The 18,984-nt window shown below is 43.7% G+C and overlaps 1 protein-coding gene across 3 annotated transcripts in view; it reads left to right on the top strand.

The window, feature by feature from the left end:
- The window catches only part of grik4 (glutamate receptor, ionotropic, kainate 4), a 172,257-nt gene that overhangs the window by 105,888 nt on the left and 47,385 nt on the right, over positions 1-18,984 (top strand). For all 3 annotated transcript variants that reach the window (XR_003889982.1, XM_029843704.1, XM_029843703.1), the window contains 3 exons: positions 6,592-6,757; positions 9,708-9,886; positions 12,809-12,862. Coding sequence is in view for 2 of the 3 variants with exons in the window: in XM_029843704.1 (XP_029699564.1) it covers positions 6,592-6,757; positions 9,708-9,886; positions 12,809-12,862 (399 nt within the window). In the remaining variant the exon portion in view is untranslated. The remainder of the gene's footprint in view (positions 1-6,591; positions 6,758-9,707; positions 9,887-12,808; positions 12,863-18,984) is intronic.

Below are 18,984 nucleotides of genomic sequence, written 5' to 3'. Positions count from 1 at the left end.
TGTGAGGACCATTCAAGACCTCCAATCACTGAACATCTGCCACAGGTCTCTGCAGGTTCCTGATTTTCCAGACCGATAGAAACGGCCGGGCTGATCGGCAGCTCGGCACACACAAAGACGGCCGGCCAACTCAGATAAATCCTCCCCAGCTAGAGTCAGAAATGCTCTTCACTGAACCGCAGTTTTGTCACAGCAGAGCAAAGCTGAGCAGGTATTTGCCGTGCACAGGACGCATTCCAGCCAGCATTAGAGCCCAGCTACAGTCACACATCGTGCACTGTAATAATGATGACAACACGCGAAGTATTTCCCCCGTTCCATGGTGCTTTGTTCTGACTTTCATGTAACAACACTGCCATATTAATGTAGATTACACATTAACTCACAAAGATCCAAATGAGATAAATCAGCCCGTCACGCAAGGCTGGATGGCTGCTGATTTGTGTCAGTCATGTTAATTTAAGTTGTTGAATGAGAAACTGACTGTGATCACCACCTTTATCAACGTATCAAGGGGGATGTCGGTGCGTTCATTCTCATAAATGAAATGTGGACGAAAGAGCACGTCCCAGTTAATTGCGGAACGCTCTAATTACCGTTTGTGTAGCTTTTAACCTCTTTATCGGCGGCCTGTTTCCTGGTCCAACAATTTTATGTGCCGCAATAACAGGACAGCCTTGCCACACATTCTCTGTGCTTTATTTTACACCAGTTGCCTATACCTTTTTCTCATTTCTTTCTCTTTGATCCTTTCACCTCGCCATAGTTTCATCCCGCTTTCCTCTCGATACCTTTGTTCCCGCTCTATTGTCTGCCATTACTTCCCTCTCAAAAGTCCCCATCCTCATCACTTTTGTGGCCCTATTTTCACCTTTTTTCTTTTCCCCTCCTCATCTCATTTCCTCCACCCATTTTGTTTCTGTCATTTTCATTCTGCCCATCGTCTCCCAGGATCACTGATGCAAGGGGGGTATCGGGTCAAGATCAGAATCAAAATCGTATCATTCAAAACTTTCAAATCACCATTCATCAGTCAAATACCAAACCTTTATTTCTTCTTGTTCTACCGGGGAGGAAGGGGGGGGGGGGTGTCAACCTCTTTGTCAGCTCAGCACTCTAATTGCGCTTTAAACACCAAATGCACTGGAATTACAGTCACAAAGCTGCTAATAAATACTGACAGTTAACAACTGGAAAAAGTGTGTTTTCAATTAGAGCAGCAGTAAGATGTGAAATCTCCATTGGAGTTGAGCCAATTTTGAGCAACAGAGCTTTGCACTATTAGCCCCCTGTTGAATGAAAACTCATTAAAACACTAATATTTCTTAGTGTTCATTACCATCAGTAGTTATTATCCAGAGAAACGATATTTTCCTCCATTATTAGCTGTAGAAGTTGGTAAAAAGTTTTTTTTTTTTTTTTTTTTCCACAAGCTCTCTCCTTTTAATGTATTTGTCTCTGTGTTTAGAAGTCCGAGGAATTTAAATCTGAGGCTTGGGAGAGAAAGTAAAATAGGTTTAATGGAAGGTGCTGAAGCGAGAAAGTCTCAGAGCGGAGTGGCATCTTCTCTCACACATTTATCATCCTTTTCTTTCCCACATGGAGACACATACATTCCAATGTTCACCTCAAACCGGAGGTTAAACATTCTTGGTGGTGCTTTTTAAAAATGGGCCAGTGTTTCCTTTGGCTAGGATTTATTTACCCCCCCTCGAGTCTGCGTGGGGATGGTTTTAGCCCTTAAAATGTGTGACTAATTCAAACTGTTGCAGCTAATTAGTTTCTCTCAGGTCTGCGATTGTGGACACAAGCGCTCGCATCCGTAAGCACACTCGATTAAATGAATAGATGTTAACCAGGTGTCGCTCTGATTGCTCCGCTGAGTTTGCCGACATGCAAACTACAGGTGCTTCTCCCCCGAGCATGCCCTGTCATAAATAGAGGAGCACAGCTGTCATCTGGGGGGGCCGCCGACCATTTCCCCACAGCACTATTGATCTGTCTTGTCAGGAATGTCCACGTGCACGTCCAAACCCTCTATCTTATCATCCAGATGCTGTCCTAATTTCATCCCCTTGATGGAAACGGGTGACATCAGATTGACTCCAATGTGAGCAGGAAGCTGAAATGATTTCAAATTAGCTGCTCGTTGTCATGGAGAGAGGGACGTTGCACTGTGCTCGAGTGTTGCTCCCGTTGTATTATATTCAGCCGCGCAGAGTAGAACTTACTTATTCCTCATCTCTCCCCCAGCTGCTCACCCATCTACTGCTCTCCTGTTTTCGCTGCCTCATCTGAAGCTAATCACCAACAGTTTGGTCTTTTGTGTCTCCATCAAACGCCTCATTTTTGCTGGCCAACTGTTTGTCAGGATCCATGAGCAGAATTGAGCTGTTTGGGTGGTGTAAGTCAAACATTTGGCTGTTTTCCCAGAATTGCACTGTGTAAAGTCAATCAAAGCCCAGTATTTTTCTTCTACTCTTAGTAAACATCACGTAAACTGCAGAGGCCGTTGATTTTAGTTTGAATTCTTTGGTTTGTGTGGTTAAACAACACAGTCTTATTTTTTCCTCTCTCTTTTGAATAAAGATATGCTCTGAAATAGAGTCGTGGCGGCAGGCAGGAAAACCTCTCCAGAGGAAAGGTACTTTTTTTTTTTTCCTATTTTGAACCTGCTGATCAATGAGATAGAGATCTCGCAGTCAATGTTCCACTCGCCTAAAAGGCATCATGGGATCTGCTGCCCACTTCATCTTTATCAGCGGTGCGCTTCTGCTCTGACTGTGGGGACCTGCGGGATCATTACGAGCGCAAATAGAGATCTGGCTGAAAGAGCCGGGGTTGGAAAATGGTTGGCTGGCTGAATTTGACACACTCCTATCACCGGTGTCTTATCTCTTGTCTTTCTCTCCCAGCACACATCTTTCTGCCTCTGTTTAATGCCAGCAGCTGGCCTCCTAAAAGCTCCCATGAAGCATTTGGTTGAACGGGAGATCAGGTAGAAATAATGGCCTTCCACCTGCCCTTCTCCATCGTTGGCCACCTCGCAACATAAGCTCTGCCAGCTCAGTATTCCAGCCTTGGCATCACATTGTTGACTGATGGACATTGTCTCCAGCAGCATCTGTTCTCAAACACGCAGTGGCAGCAGAGCTCTCTGGCCTGCAGGAGTTGGTGTAAAGCTCCACACTCGGATCTGCCAGGCGTATCGGCGGATACAACGTTAAACAAACTGCTCTGGCCTCAGCTGACCTTGCGTTCAGATCCGAGGCTCGATGGCAGATCTCCACTTGGCTGTGGCGTTGACTGGTTTTCAGGGACAACGCCATGTTTTTTTCCATGACAAGCTTGTGATGGACGCTAATTGATAGCCAGGTCAAACTGCTGTAAAGAAACATTTCACTCTAAGTGCAGCAGCCATCCTTGACACGTTCCAGAACCCATAAAAATGCATCAGCGATTTACTAGCATAGAGTTTTGTTCTGCTGTCCTTTGGAGTCCAAGCCAACAGATGTAGACGCTCATTATATCTCTGCACTCCATATGGCACTGCCGCACCTCCACCTCCTGTTAGGCTCTCCAGCTCCAGCCCCCTCCCAACAGGCTCCCATTATGTTCTGAGCAGACAGGTAGCAAAATAACTCAGGTACTTGTCAGCTCAGCCACCGTGGCAACGCGATGCTTGTTTTACCGGTCGCAAGTGAAATGGGCTTTAACGTTCACTGTGTCTCAAATTAACGATCTCCTCAGTAATGGCCGGGCTTGGAAACGACACAACCTGGAATATCTAGACAAGGGTGGTATTGCTAGGCCTGTAACTAAGTTGAAAAAGTGTGTAAAAGTGTTTTTGTACCTCTGTTCATAATTTGTTCTGTGAGAGTTAAATGCGATAATTAGAGCAACAGTTGGATTTCTTTCTAGCATAAATGTAAAAAACTACCCGATATATCATTGGCTTTGAATAGGAATACTTTGAGGCGGCAGATGATGATCAAAAGCATTTTATTCTGCCAGAAAAGAGGAATATTCTACAAAGACAGTGGAAGGGAAGCACAGCACCCGTTATGCTGTCTCTCTTCAAGTGTTGCTGCCACAGCGGCTGTTTGCATAGGTTCCATGTAGAGCTTTCATTGCATTTAGATTAAGGCCAGTTGGATGTTTGCAAGCTCTAAGACCCTAAATAAATATGAATAAATGCGACCGCTTTGCATACAGAACCGTTCATATTCATATATTCATATATGTGTGTGTGTGTGTGTGTGTGTGTGTGTGTGTGTGTGTGTGTGTGTGAGTGTGTGTGTGTGTGTGTGTGTGTGTGTGTGTGTTGCAATTCTAATTAATACAAAGTAGTTATTTGAGTTCTCACCCAAAATGCATTTGGATTCGGTCCCTAATCATCAAATAATGACTGCTGCTTTAACCACCTTGACTTGCGGTTCTAATGACAAATAAATGTTTTAATTTAAAAATAATACATGGGAGCCATGGTGGACACTTGAAATGTGTTAGTGGCCCTCAGAGAGCAGAGCCAAGCTAAATGCTCTGTAATGGTCTGTGTGTTATAAAGGGGGGAAACATGAGCCGCATTGCCTTTGACAGCAAAATCTAATTTAGCACTGCTAAATTGAATGAGTCCATTTAATGAGTTCGGATCCCTGCCCCATCTCCATTCCTCTTCCGTTTATGTTTTCCTGTTTGCCTCTGTCGTTCAGCCCAGTGAGACTGCTCTCAGCGCTCTATCCTCCATGTCTTGCGTTCGCTCCCTCTCTATACTTGTCATTCCTCTGTGCCTCTCCATAGCAACGGTATTTAGTTCTGCATATTTACCTGAGATTGTCATCCTTTGCAATTTTGGGATTCAATTATCTTAACTCCCACACCGCTGGCGGCACCACTGCCACAAGCAGCTGATTTTAAAAGACATTTACATCTAATTCTATCCTGTCACTTGCATCTACAGGTTGTTCAAAAAAGAAAAACATCCTTCACTTTAATCTCACCTGCTTCTTCTGTTTTTATTGATGCCAGGATGATGAGGAGAAGTTGTTTTGTCTCTGGAGACACTGAAAATGTTTTAAATAGAAATATGTAATTTACTCCAGCTTGGTGAATCAACTTGAAGCTGAGATGTTGAGATGCTGATTCTGACTTTCTTGCTTGGTCCAATCCAACCAAGATGGTACTTCGAGCCTTACCTCTTGCTAATTGGGGGGTGTCAGAGACTTGGCATCAGATGATAATAGCACAAACCCACACAAAGTTAGACTGAGATTGTTGCAAAGAACGAGACGTGTTCAGACCTATTTTTCGGATTCATCAATTGGCAGTCTGAGATACGGTTACACATAAATGACCTGGGGTCACAGTTATTGCTGTTTAATGTGTACAACTTCCCCCCTTCCCTCCCAAAAAAGAGATGTTGCCCTGTAGATATGCAAAGAGAACTTTAAGAATGTGTTAAGGAAAATCAGGACAGTGTCAGAAAAATTAAGAGATTGGACACAATGTTGGGCTCAGTTCACCAGCAGGGTGTAAAGGGATTACACAGGTTTTAGGACTCTTGAAGAAGAAAGAGTGTTGGTGCAACAGGAGCTGTCAGCAACACCCAGACCTCCATCAATCCAAACACCCAGGGACTCCATTACACCCTGATGGACAGAGATGAAAAAGCAATCAAGGGTGTATGGGAATGAGGGCTGAAGGAATGTATGGACGGTGGAAAGCGCAAAGACAGGCAATCTTCCATGATGAAGAGGGCCCCCTTATTTTCCCTCCTCGCGGACCCAGCATGTCCTCCCACATCCCCTTCAAGCCCCGCTGCACACCACTGCAAAGCCGGACCAGCAGCCTGACCCGACAGCTGCCACGCTCCTTCGCACCGTGGCTCTCGCCACCGCGAGCCCTTGGAGGATCGTATCGGCTCGCATCATCTGATGAACTGAAGCAGAGGTGGATTTCTTTGGAGAGAAATGAATGGAGGCATTTGAATTGAGGTTGACCGTAATTTACGATTTTCAGCAAATTCGCTGCAGTCTGGAATTGTTGTCACACTTGGGGAGAGCTAAAGGGGGCAATTGTTGCTGCCGTTTTTCCTCTTTGCCTGCAGATGAGTCCGTGTTAGAACTCTCGGCACAACGAGAGGGTGGCCAAAGAACTTATTTCAAGGACAGATATTTGTAATGTTCCAGCAAATCGACCCTGAGACAATATAACAGTAATTTATCCAAAGACAAACGGGAAAACCTGCATAGTTATCGATTTCCTGGAAACTGTTTCAAAGGCAGGGCCAATCAAAACATTAGCTGGATTATTATCTACAAAACTCGAGACTGTGAGGACCTGGATTTTGATGAAGGGGCACCGAACTAACAATCCAAATGGAGAAATTACAGCAGTGTAGGTAAAGATGAATAATACTTATTGTGACTAAGCGCTGTTATATTAGAGCTGTTTCATTTTACCCAAAAAAAGAATTTTCTCAAATCACCACTCTGTCAACCAAACAGGCACAACTGTTCTTGCTCTGGGATAAAGTGTCTTAAAGAACGATTAAAAGCAGCCACACAGGCTGACCTCAGTGTCTCCGTGCAGGTGCCCTATGTTAAGGTGGCTCCAGAGGACATCCTCAAGGTTCACTATCCCCGCTTCACCACTCTGGACCTGCGACCGACCAACACAGACATCAGCCTGGCCGTGGCCGGCCTCCTCACCTTCTTCAACAGCACCACCACCTGCCTCATCTGCGCACAGGCCGACTGTAAGTACGGCGTTAACGCCTCGTTACAGCTGGAGAGAAAGCTTGCATGTCAACAGAGTAAAGACATTAAACATATGTGAAATGTTTGCACATGTTGCAAACAGGTGCAGGGCTTATCAGTGTGTTGTGACACATTTCCATAGAGAACTCGGGCTGTCGTAGCACCCCTGAGAATTTCAGCCCTGAATAAATTACACATCATACTTTATCCTCTTCCACATAATAAAGCTGTAGCATGTTGGCAATTAATGCTGGCCGTTCTCTACTTTGCAGACAGTCATACTGTTAAACCACTGCCTAAGGTCAGAATGAGCCTGTGTAAGTGAGATGGCAGCTATTTCCGTCAACTTCTTATTAAAAGGTGCTCAACAAATTCAAAAGACACTGCTCAATTAAGTGACCTGAAAAGAAACTCGCAAATCTCTTTGAAGGAGGGTGGTTTGTAAATAGGAACTGAGATCAAATCACAGCCTGTTCCCACCCTCTTGCGGTCTAACAAGCCGTAATTACAAATCCCAAGACAAAGGGTTGGCGACCTTGACTGACCTCTGCTAGCCCTTCTCCTGATCAGCACGAGGCTGTGAAATAAAGGCTTGAATCGTTAGCAGCTCTGAGGTCACACTGAGATAGTGTGGACCATCCCGTCTGTCTTAATTCTCAGTTCCAGTCTTTTATCTTTCTGTAGCTGTATCTCAGACCTGCTTTCAGAGCCCAGTTTGATTCCTGCATGACTTCAGGGAGAGGCTTGTTCTTTAAAACGCCACATTTATATGTTAAAGAGAGATGTCAGCATGTACATGTGTATCTCTTAATCACAGAGGGAGGCTTCTGCTGGAGTCAAACAGGATGGTGCTCATCAGTAGCTCTTGCATCAGTGATGGGAGGCCTACACAGTCCCCTGCCTCTACAGGAGTGGTTAAAGAGTCTGTAAGGGCTGTGAGTAAGATAGCAAACTAAGAGAGTTATCAGCAAAACTGTCTAAAAGCAGCATCGCACCAACATGCCACCATGTGACATATGGTGCCTGCAAAGGTTACGGAGAAGAGGTCTAAACAGACTGGGCGTGCCCATCAGAATCCTGTTTTTCACCACGGCAGCTCTTCAGAGAACAGTGTAGAATATAAATATCAGGCTAGAGCAAGCGTGTCTTGAAAGATAGCATCCTGCTGCTATTAAAATAGCTGCACAGCCAATGAGGTAAAGAGAGTATCAGAACGATAACAGTATTGTCACTGAGCAGACATGTGTGCAGTCTGGTCCGTGGCTCCTAGTGTGATCTAAGAGATGTGACTGTCACTAAAGGTTAAGTGTGTGGAGACCTTTCATATAGTACAAATGGTTATGTAATAAAATCTTCATAAATGCAGTAAAGACAACAATCACAAATGACCCACAATGTTGTAGCTGTATTTTAACATGAGTTGTGTAACATCTTCCCTCCAGTTTCTGCTATGTCTCCTTTTTTTCTGTAAAAATTCACCAAAAGACTTTATCCTTTCCTCTCCCAGTGGCTTTAAAGGATAAGACTTCCGATAAAAGTCCCCTTCTGGCTGTGTGGGTCAGTCAAGAGGTTCTTACTTTGTGTCAGCGGGATAAGAAGCAACTGGACAGGAAATGAAATGGAAAGAAGAGTAATGAAATGAGGGTGGTGGGGAGATGAAACACAGCCGGGCCTTTTTGGGCATATGTGGGAGAGGTGAGCAGTGTCGGTGGGGCTAATGGAAGAGGTAACCACACTACAAATATGCATAAACATTGGCTACAAGAGGCAGCCGGTCCAGGAAATGATGTGACCTTATTGATTTGAGCTCTCCCAGCCTCCATTTATTCAACAGGAAATGCAGCACATGGCATCGTGCCTGCGTTAGTGTGGTCACCACAATGGTTTCAGCGAAAGCCCATCTGACTCTGGCTCCAGCCTGTCCAGATTTCAGCCCCCCCCCCCACGGATCCTCAGCGGCACGCATGTTCAGTGTGCCGTTGGCAGCCTGGTGTCCGTTGCTCGTCCACTTGTGCTGGTATCATAAATCACCCGCAGCAGTGACAGACTAATAGAGCGTAGCCAATTCATGAATATTTTGAGGGTGAGGCAGGGAGAGCGGTGTGGCTGTGCCCAAAAGCACCATGCACGCAGCCACAGGCATTAATCTAGCTAACCTTTAATATTGATGGCTCTGTGCTGGAGCACTTGGCCTGTCCTGTCTCTGCGCTGGACTTTCTGGTTTCACATGATCCTCACCTGCGCATTTAAAGAAAAACTCAATTAATAAATTTTTCCTACAAACCACACTGTGCAAACCACAGACGACCCCGTACACACAGCTCAGTTGCTCTCTGGATGTGCTCAGTTGCTCTCTGGATGTGAGATTAGGTGATCGGTGCAGCTGCCAGCAAGTGAGAACAGCGACAAGCTGTGAAATGTAACTGGCGCTACAGTACAGGTAAAACCGCTGAAACAGCAAGACACAAATTACTTTTTTCTCCATTTTAAAAGGCACAGTTTGATAGCATGTTATTCCATTTGAGCTCCCAGTGAGTGCTCTATAATAGTTAGACAGAAAACCAGCACTTCCACTACTGGCTCTATCAGTTGATGCTGAACCCTCCTCACGTCTCCTGCTTCAATAATGTTTTGTCAGGATAATAAATAAGTGCAGATTTAATTAAATAAATGGCAGCTCATTTTAGGACTTCCTGTCTGTCTTCTTAAAATTTGGATGGAAGTTGGCCTTGAAAGTCGATGACAGGGTTCCTCTGATTCTGGGCTTTGTGTGTGCAAATCTGCTGATTGTTCTCTGTAACAGCTCATTGGTCATCAGCTCTGCAGGGTCAGGACAAATATACTATTTGACTTCACGTGTTGCTGTTTCTGTGACGATCCACCTGTTTTAAACAGTCCTTCATTCTAAAGTCATATTTCTTTGCTTTTTAATATTTAATGCACCAACAGGCCTTCTGAACCTGGAGCAGCTCCTCCGGCGGTTCCTCATCTCAAAGGAGACGCTGTCGGTGCGCATGCTCGATGACAGCCAGGACCCCACCCCTGTGCTGAAGGAGATACGAGACGACAAGACGGCCACCATCGTAGTAGACGCCAACACCACCATGTCACATATTATTCTGGAGCGGGTCAGTGTGCTTCTTATAGCAGCTGCGTCATTTATGCTCTGACAACTTTTTATGTTTATGTGCCGAAAAATTAACATTTTCATAACGCTCATACATTTCAAGTCAGACGTATCTGAAACCGCCAGAGGCTAAACTGTTCAGCGTTGAAATTAATTGTACGCGTCTGCGGAGAAGCTGGTTGGTCAGATTTTAACCACAGGAGAGAGGCGGCATATTTCCCCTGATGTGGAGGCTGCAAAACAGCCACAACACATTGGCTTTTTTCCCTGTTTTCGCACACCAAAGGAATATTCAGTGTCAATTTCACGGTGGACACAAAGAAACAGACATGTAAAATTAAAGGATAATTCAGTTAATTATATTTATCAAACATTTTGCAACAATTATATGCATGAAGTCAAAGTCTGTATACAAAGTCTTTAATTAATTTGGAAAGCAGTCACATTTATTGAAATTACAAGTGACTGGAGTGTGTTCTAATGTTTGCGTTCCAAGCTAATGAAGTGGAACGATCCTTCAATTTTAATTCATTATATCTCTTGGTCTTTCACATCAACACGCAGCAAAATGCAACTATGAATGCAGCCTGTGCTTCCGTTTCCTGTGCTTATCCGTATCGCCAGCTAAAAATGTGAGGCCCAGAGGTTTATTTCAGATTTAAAGATTTCCAAATTCACCCGGCGCTCAGTGGGATGCACCTATCTGATGTCCACAAGTCACTTCATTAACTCAGGAGCACGTTTTCATCTGAGCCTGCAGTCCCCAGTCAGGTGGTCGGCTCTCATATGTGTTGATTTTCTGTCTCATAAAAGTAGCCAAATGCCAACTTTGTGGTCAAAAGCTTCAGCAGGTTTGGGCTGAAGGCAGGACGCGTATCTCCGGAGTTGATTGGGAGCATAAAACACCTGAATTCTTGGACTCAAACTCAATCAGGACATATAAGTATCTGCTTGTGTTTATGAAGAGCCTTTAAGGTATCAATAACATCAGTAGGCGTGGAGGCAGCAATGTTTGGCTGCAGCATATGGTCTCTTATTTATTAATACACAGCTCATTATTTCTAGATCAGGATGGATGGCCCACTAGACACATTCTGACAATAATTGGAGAAAGAAGGAGAGAAAGAGAGAGAGGGAGAGACTTTAGTGAAGTGAATGAGGGGAGGAGATGGACAGAAAGAGAAGCATCGTCCCTTTTCTCGCTCTCTTTCTCCCCCTCTCTCTTATAGTCTCAATATACTCCCAATCTCTGACTTCAATCAAGTGTTCAGTCACCATGACAACCCTGGCAGCACTCGGCAACAGAGTGGCAGTCCACAGTGGGACTTCTTGCTTTTTCCTCTTTTGCCATCCCCTTTCTGTCCCTTCAGCTGCTCTTTTCCCTGTCGTGTGAGATGCTGAGGAGTGGTTTTCAAATTGGATTTCTCACACCTTCATCCACGTCTGGCTTAAACTTTTGTCTCTTTTACATGTCCGCCTGTCTGTCAGGAGACACTCTTGCAGCGGAGTGGCGGAAGTCGGCTGTCCGTTGACTAATCTGGAGTTGCCAAACATATCAAAGCTGCCTGCCGGCATACTTGACATTCTCTGATTATGATAATCATGCACGGCCAGTCTGAAGGGACAGAATTCTTTCATCATGCAAAATCACCCCCCCAAACCACACAAACACACACACCCATGCCTGTTTACATCTCACATCAACCACCCCTTCAGACAAAGGTCTCATTCTCTGAGGCTTTATGTTTTAAAAGGGTGTTGGTCAGCAGTGTTAGTGCTCTGAATGTAATCTGGTTCATTCAGGCCTTTGCTGCTGTTGCAACTGAATGGGACAGTGAGCCCATGTCCACCAGCCGTGCACACACTGAGCACAACAATGACAGGATCAAAAAGCTATCAGGCTTTGAGTTAAAGTGGAGCCCCTGGGGACGGTTTTCTTCAGCTACTTATTTTACTGGCTATGAAAATCTGATCATTATCTGATTATCAGATGATTCAAGTGATCCTGTAAACAGCATAATGTTTTTTCTTTATCAGACAATGGTAGTTATCTGATTATATGAAATCAGATTAGGAGCCCTAGATCTCTCACTAATACCCTGATGCATGTATACCCATTAAGATGATTAATGTCTTTTTCTAACCTTTGCACATAAAAAAACAAAACAGAACACAAAAGTGATAAAAATTCCTTCATGGTCTTGTAAACAGGCTAACTGACCAACAACTGACGGCACTTTTAGCCATAACTGTTCTAGAATATTACTCAGTGTGTGAAATACAGGACCTGTTGAAGATGTTTTATGGATCAAACTATATATTTACCAAAAAAAACCTCTTTAAAAAAAGTGCAGAATCATAAAAGTTGAATTTAAAACACATAAATGGATCTTTGCTTGGACCATAGCGCAAAAGTAATGTTTTAAAATGAAACAGTAAATCAGTGGGGAGAGACTTTAAATATAAAATCTACATTTTCTGTTGTTTATCATAACGTGCACTGCAGATATGGAAACCACTGTCCTGCTGGTTTTAATTTTAACTAATAACACTGATGAAATGAAAACTATGAAAAAGTTCAGGCTGTCCTTCATGACTGCTTCTCACTGTGACTTTGATTTAATCAAATTAGGAGGGGGTGCTGTGCAGCATACTAATTCAGCCCAGATATTATTGGCTGCACCAGAGTTGTCGGCAGAGGACGACCGACTCCTTTTACCTGGATGTGAATTGGACCTGACTGTTTAAGAGAGCTGCATACTGCCTTCACCACTTTTCTTCCCTCATGTCTCTATGCCATCTGATCCCCCTCCCCCTCCAGGCCTGTTTCTTTGACATCTGTCTTTCTATCCCTTTTGTACTGTACTTACCGCCTATTTCTTTTATGCCTCCTCTCCCTGAACTCATGTTTTCTGCTCCACAGGCCTCAGAACTGGGAATGCTGTCAGTCTACTACACATACATCTTCACCTCTCTGGTAAGCAAGCAGACGCTGTGCCCCTTTAGAGGTAATATAGATTTCACACCTACGCGAGCGCATCAGTGCTCTAATGTGCTGCTCTTGTCGTGTAATAAAACAGTGCACTTAATTAGTGGCCGGCACTTGAATGAATGATTTGAATGATTGGATGGATAGTGTCGAGCAGACTGGTGATAAAACAGAGAAGATTTATGGCAGAATTTCATGGCTGTGAAGTCCATTTTCTCCCTCACTGCATGTGACTGCAGACTAGACTGGTGCTGCTGAGGTTTTAGTGGCTTTGGTCACTGTTCAGTTGCCTACTCTGACTGCAAGTCTGTAGCATAAATAAATCGTGACCATTATTTTCATCTGTACCAATTTAGCTGATTTTATTAAGTGAATAATAGCAGGAGCTAAGCTACATATTAGGTCTTGTGAGGTGCTGGACTACCTACTTGGACATTTGTACTTTGGAGTACACACTTTTCACCATTGGCTGAAATGAAATGCATTGTGGGACACCTAGTTATGCCAAGTCCAGACTGGCCCCCGACTGGTGCGTACTTTGTGGAATGAGAAACACAAGTACACATCCGGGAAGGTTGGGAAGGTACTTGACAGGTTGAGAACTTGGAGTGGGAACCGTACCTGGACCACAGTTGATGATGCTTCACAAGAGTGTGAGAAGGGAAGGATGGAGAAATACACATAATAAGAAATGCATTCCAGCTTCTTAAAAATTACGTATTTATTTGTGTTTTTGAAGTTATTATTACTATGCAATTCACCCACTATGTGTTCTTCCCTCGTATTTAGTAAATCGTGTTTAGTAAAGTTTAATAAATGTTTTCTTATTCTCATCATAGACAAATCCCTTTTTAGCTTGATGTCCCTAAATCTGTATTAAGTGACATGAATATACACTCGTTTATAACTGTTTTTCCTATTAAATTGGCGGAGATTCAGCTCATTTGGAAATAGCTGTGAGCTGAAAATCCTAAACGCAGGAAATACATCACCATCTCTGATATTTCTCTAATTACTCTAATGATTCAAAGGGTCGAGAGAGCCACGATAAATCACTGCGGTAGGACGCATATCTGCCTAAAGTAGATCACTGCAAAAGGTGACTGGAGAGGAAATCACCAAAAACACAAAATCTACAGCACCTTTAATAGAATATTGTCACTCAAAGCTTCATTCAGGTTATTTAGTAACACACAGTAAATGAGATGAGCTGCAGCACCGCAGACCTCAGTAGTGGGACTGACCCCAGCCCCGCCGTTAATCATATTTAGCTGGAACACTGCAGAAACTGATGACATTATCATAAAGATAGCACTTTGTATCTGTAAGTTCCCTCGTAATTGAAATAAATGAGGTTCAAAACAATGGCCTGTAATAGCCCTGCAGGGATGATTCATATCAAGCTGTTTTATGAGAGCGGCGGGGCCACTGTGGTGCCCCTCCACCATGCTTTTCTCCCCTCCATTGAATCACTCCACACCATTTCTTTAAAGACGGCCTTTGTCCCAGTGATTGCTTTGTCATTAGTCAAAGAGCTAACATCGCTAAAATGGCCGGCCAGCATGCCGCCGCAAGCCTTGGACATAATGCGTTTCCCACGTGGGGGGGAAGCAAAAACATACTTGTGTCATTTAGTATTAAACAATGACAATTTGATGTCAAACGTCTATTTGATTTGACTTTAGTCTAAGATCATTAAAATGTAGAGATGGGTTTTCAAGCTTTTCCTCCACAGAAATGAAAAACTGATTCACATCTTTCTATAAAAACATGCAAATTATTTTTCTTGTACCAGAAACCATCAAGTTCACCAGCAGATTGTTGTTGTTGTAGTTGTCTTCCTCAAGACTCTCATCAGCTACTAATTTTGTTTGGGAGATTACTGCTTTAGTAAGAATAAGGCGTCTTCCTCGTTAAGGCGTTTCACAGCCCTGATAACACACAGATGAAGCAACATGTAACTCTATTTATTTGAGGCAACAACATATAAATCAGATGTTAAGTCAACAGCAGAAATCAAGCAAAATTAACATCTTCCATCTCGGTCGTGTTGAGCGCAGGCTTCCGTGCTCTTGCTCTTTAATGGTTGTGGATTTTCCAGTCAAGATATTTCCTTTATCTTTGTGAGGACAATAACCTTTCTGAGCGTAGTCAAAGCCTACACTTATCACCTTAATGCTTCACCCTGTGCCCTTTAGCAAAAGGTTTTCCATAATTTGGCCTCTGACTGGTACATTTACTACATCCTAAGTGAATGAATGATAAAAGTGAGGTCATCAGAGCTTTGACAATTGAAGTATCGCTTAAAGTTCAAGAAAAGTGAGTTTGTTTATTAACTAAAACCTCTTTTGGCTGCCTGCAGATGCTAAATTCATTTCTCAGATAATGTTTGTTGACTAGCTGCCATAGAAACACAGCTACATATATCATAGAGTTCCACAGAGAAGAATGTTGCTTAGTTCAGGTAAATTTTGAGTTTCTGATAGCGTCACCGGCTCCAGACTTAAAATTGAGATTCCTGCTGAAGTTGATCAAAAGAGCAGCTAATCCATCTGAATAGCTGTCTTGAGGTCTCAGCTTTGAGATGGTGATAATTACATGATGGGAGAAGTGGAGTTATTTAGATTAATGTAGAGAAATTTCATTGCTGCAGTAGGAGCTGATCTGGGTTTCACTTCTTCTTTGAGTTGGAGTTGAATTCTGAATAATAATGAGGACTCATTAATAATTTACAGGAACATTTTTCCCTCATTATATGGGGAAGAAGTACAGAAAACACAGTAGATATGTGCTTAATGTAGTCAAAATACGTGATTACCTCGATTGCATTTTTATTTTTGCTGTTATTTCTAAATCAGCCCCATACCTTCATGTGCTTAATGTAAGATGAAGGATTCATAATAAAACATCTATACGATACAAGCTTAAAAAAAAGGAATGAATGCACCACAACTGCTGCTGCTGTAATGCATAATTGCATTTCTGGGCCATTTGTTGAATTTATTTGGAAGCATCTTGCATAATTATCTTCAACACACACGCCACCTCTCCCTCCCGTTTCCCACTGCATTTGTCTGCGGCCTGTGCTGACACTTCATTTATCTCCCCTCCTGACGCTCCTAACTAATGACCTGCCACAATGCTCCTCTGACTAATCTTTTTCCGCCCCGAATCATCTCGAGACGCCCGTCAGCGCCCGCACTCAGCTGTCCGTCTGTCGGTTCTGGGTTTTAATCACGCTTGCTCGTGGATTCGACTGCTTTTGAGCTTCATTAGGGTTCGGTTTGTTTGTCATACCCAGTACTGCGTGGACGTGATTCATCTGATGTGAGAGATGGATATTCAGCTGGCTGCCATGATAACTCATCATACTGCGCTTGTGTGTTGCAGTGGGTCTGATATTCACCAAGTATGTCTCTGATCGTCTTCTCTAATGCGCTCTTCCTAATTGTGTGTGTTTGTTTACGTATGTGTTCGTTCCTATCTAGGGAAGCAGTCCATTTATTACAGGGCCTCTGCAGAGAAAATACAATACAGCTCTGTGAGCTGTTTTCTTCTCTCCTACCATGAAGCCCTCTTAATGCTGGTGGGTAATATTCTGGCCTTTAATTGTGAGATCTCTGGAAATCTGTTCTCTTGGGTCAGCACAGAGAGGTATTTGAACAGTTATGTTCGATGAATGAGAGGGAGTGTCTCCAATGTACATGTGCAGCAGTGGATTGCTCGCATGTCCAGACTAACGTAGATAAGAACCGCTGGAGCACGTGACACTGCTGCTCGGCAGATCCTATCTGAGTTATTTGTATCCAAGCTGCTCAGCGGGACTGAATAAATCACATCAAGCTGGCAGTGACTCATCATGTGTTGACAGTGTGCCTAATGTCGTTTGAAGGTTACGCGACCATGAGATCGGGCCCAGCAGAGCCTCGCTCCGTGATGTCGTTCCGAGTCTAGATGGGCGCCTCGCTCGCTTCCGTGCATGTTTGCATGCGCACGAAACGGAAACGCTCTGTGACACGACATGCGCAGCTGACATATTTTCCCATCTCCGGCGAGCCGGAGCCATTGGTTCGGGTCCCCTGCTTCCCACCTCCCATCCACGGAAGCCCTTGCGCTTGTTTATCTTCCCTCTTCCCTCCGCCCTCCCCTGTGATCTACTGTTGCGGATGTTCGCCCCAAAAGATCCGCCAGCACTCCCCAAAACGTCACACCTGAACAACAAAGCTCAGATAAACACACCGGTGTACATCTGGACTCATGCAACAGACCATTTCTCCATCCCGCCCTTAACACCCAGGCCTTTTCTGTCTGTCTGTCGGTCTGTCTGTCTGTCTGTCTGTCTGTTCTCTGGAAATGCAGGGATTTTTTTGTAGGTTCTCATTTTGACCTCCCTCACACATTGATTGAATCCCATATTTGCTCTTCTGTGTTTATAAGTAAGAGCTGATGAGCAGGTCTGTGTGAGTGATGGGTGGGGGGGCAGCTTTTACCTCTGCAGCGCAGCAGAAGCCGATATTGGACCGTTAATCCCTATTCTTTTGCAAACACCGCTGGGCTCTGCCATTTGTTCACGGCCTGCTGGGGTTCTGGACTCGACATGCTCCGTGCTTCTAATTATCCCTCCCAGCACCGTCAAACGATAAAATGCTTTATAATTAAATGTGCCTCAGAAGAACAGATGAAATGTATTCTTGCCTCACTGACCTGCACAAACATACTCTTTTTAAAAAAAATGTATTTATTTTCCGGAGGCAAAATCAGGCTTCCTGGTCAAGACTAGATAAAAGTTGCTGGATAATAGTCACCTGCCCTTATACGCCCTTCTCATTTCACTACTTTTATTGGTACTTCTGTTCTGTTTATTACAACACCTGCATCATTCCATCTCTCCACTCTCTGTTTATCTGTAGGTGTGTCTGGCATTGATATCAATATTGTCTGAATGATAGTGAACTCAATTTCAGAAGTTTATTGTTCAGGCTTGAATGTGAGCGAATGAATGAAGGAAGGGAATATACTGAAAGAGAGAGAATGAGAGCGAGGAAGAGACATCAGCTTTAGCCTCCATCTTGCACAAGTGCGGTGCAGAGGAGTTAAACCAAAGTCTTGTCAGTCAAACTGCTTTAGAGGGCAGCCACTGTGACTGTGAAAATGATTGGGATTTAATTAATTCCCTACACAGATTATTCAAAGTTCATATTTGCTTGTTTGGAAACAGACTTTTGAGAATCAATCAGCTGAGTAATAGAAAAGGTAATAGGCTGTGTGGATGGTTACAACTGCATATAAACGCTGCCGTCATGTCAAGTGTGTTTTACTAAATAATGGGCATTTTATAACAACTTATTTTACTTCAAACTACATGATAATACTTTTTTCTTGCTGTGAACTCAGCCCTAGACAAATGCTTTATGGCTGTGGTGATATCACAAAGATATCATAATAACTCATAATTGCTTAATGATGCACTTGTGTATTCTGATGTGTACAGTAAATGGATGTTCATGTCTTCACTAGTTCATGAAGATTCATTAATGCTCGCTTAAGAAAATGCAATGCAAAGAGAATGCAATGGGCTCTATTCTACTCACTCACAGCACTTTACATTACAAATGTCACCCACTCACCCCCTCACCCTATAGAACATCCCCCATCCTAAGTTTTACAGACTTTTTACGCTGCTAAATCCAATAATAAAACTGAACAGCAACGGCAGCAGTCGGTGGGAGTAGCTCAGAGTGGCTGAGTTAACAATCACCAAAAATGCTCCATTCTTTCACTCTCTGTTAAAGTACTCCTCCACTTCTTCTTGAGACTGCATCAATCCATTTCTCCTCTGTCCATCCATCCCTCCCTTTTCCTTCAGTTGCCATTTATTCTTCATTAGAGCTGTATGGGCTGCTGGAGGCATCCCAGCAGGCTCTGGGCGTGGGGCACTAATGCTCCTAGGGCAAGTCACCGGCGTAACACACCATCCACACTCTCACACCGTGCAGTTCCTAAAGAACACTTCTTTTCCCTCTTGCTGCCTCCTTTTGTGTGGGGCTCTGTTTCACTAAGCTCTTACCTGCATGCCCGTCAGTCTGCTGCTTCATTAACTTGTCTGAAGT

The sequence above is a fragment of the Takifugu rubripes genome, chromosome 11 (genome assembly GCF_901000725.2).
Source record: "Takifugu rubripes chromosome 11, fTakRub1.2, whole genome shotgun sequence".
NCBI lineage: Eukaryota > Metazoa > Chordata > Actinopteri > Tetraodontiformes > Tetraodontidae > Takifugu > Takifugu rubripes.
Note: the sequence above shows the minus strand (reverse complement) of the source record. Positions and strands in the feature narration are given on the sequence as shown.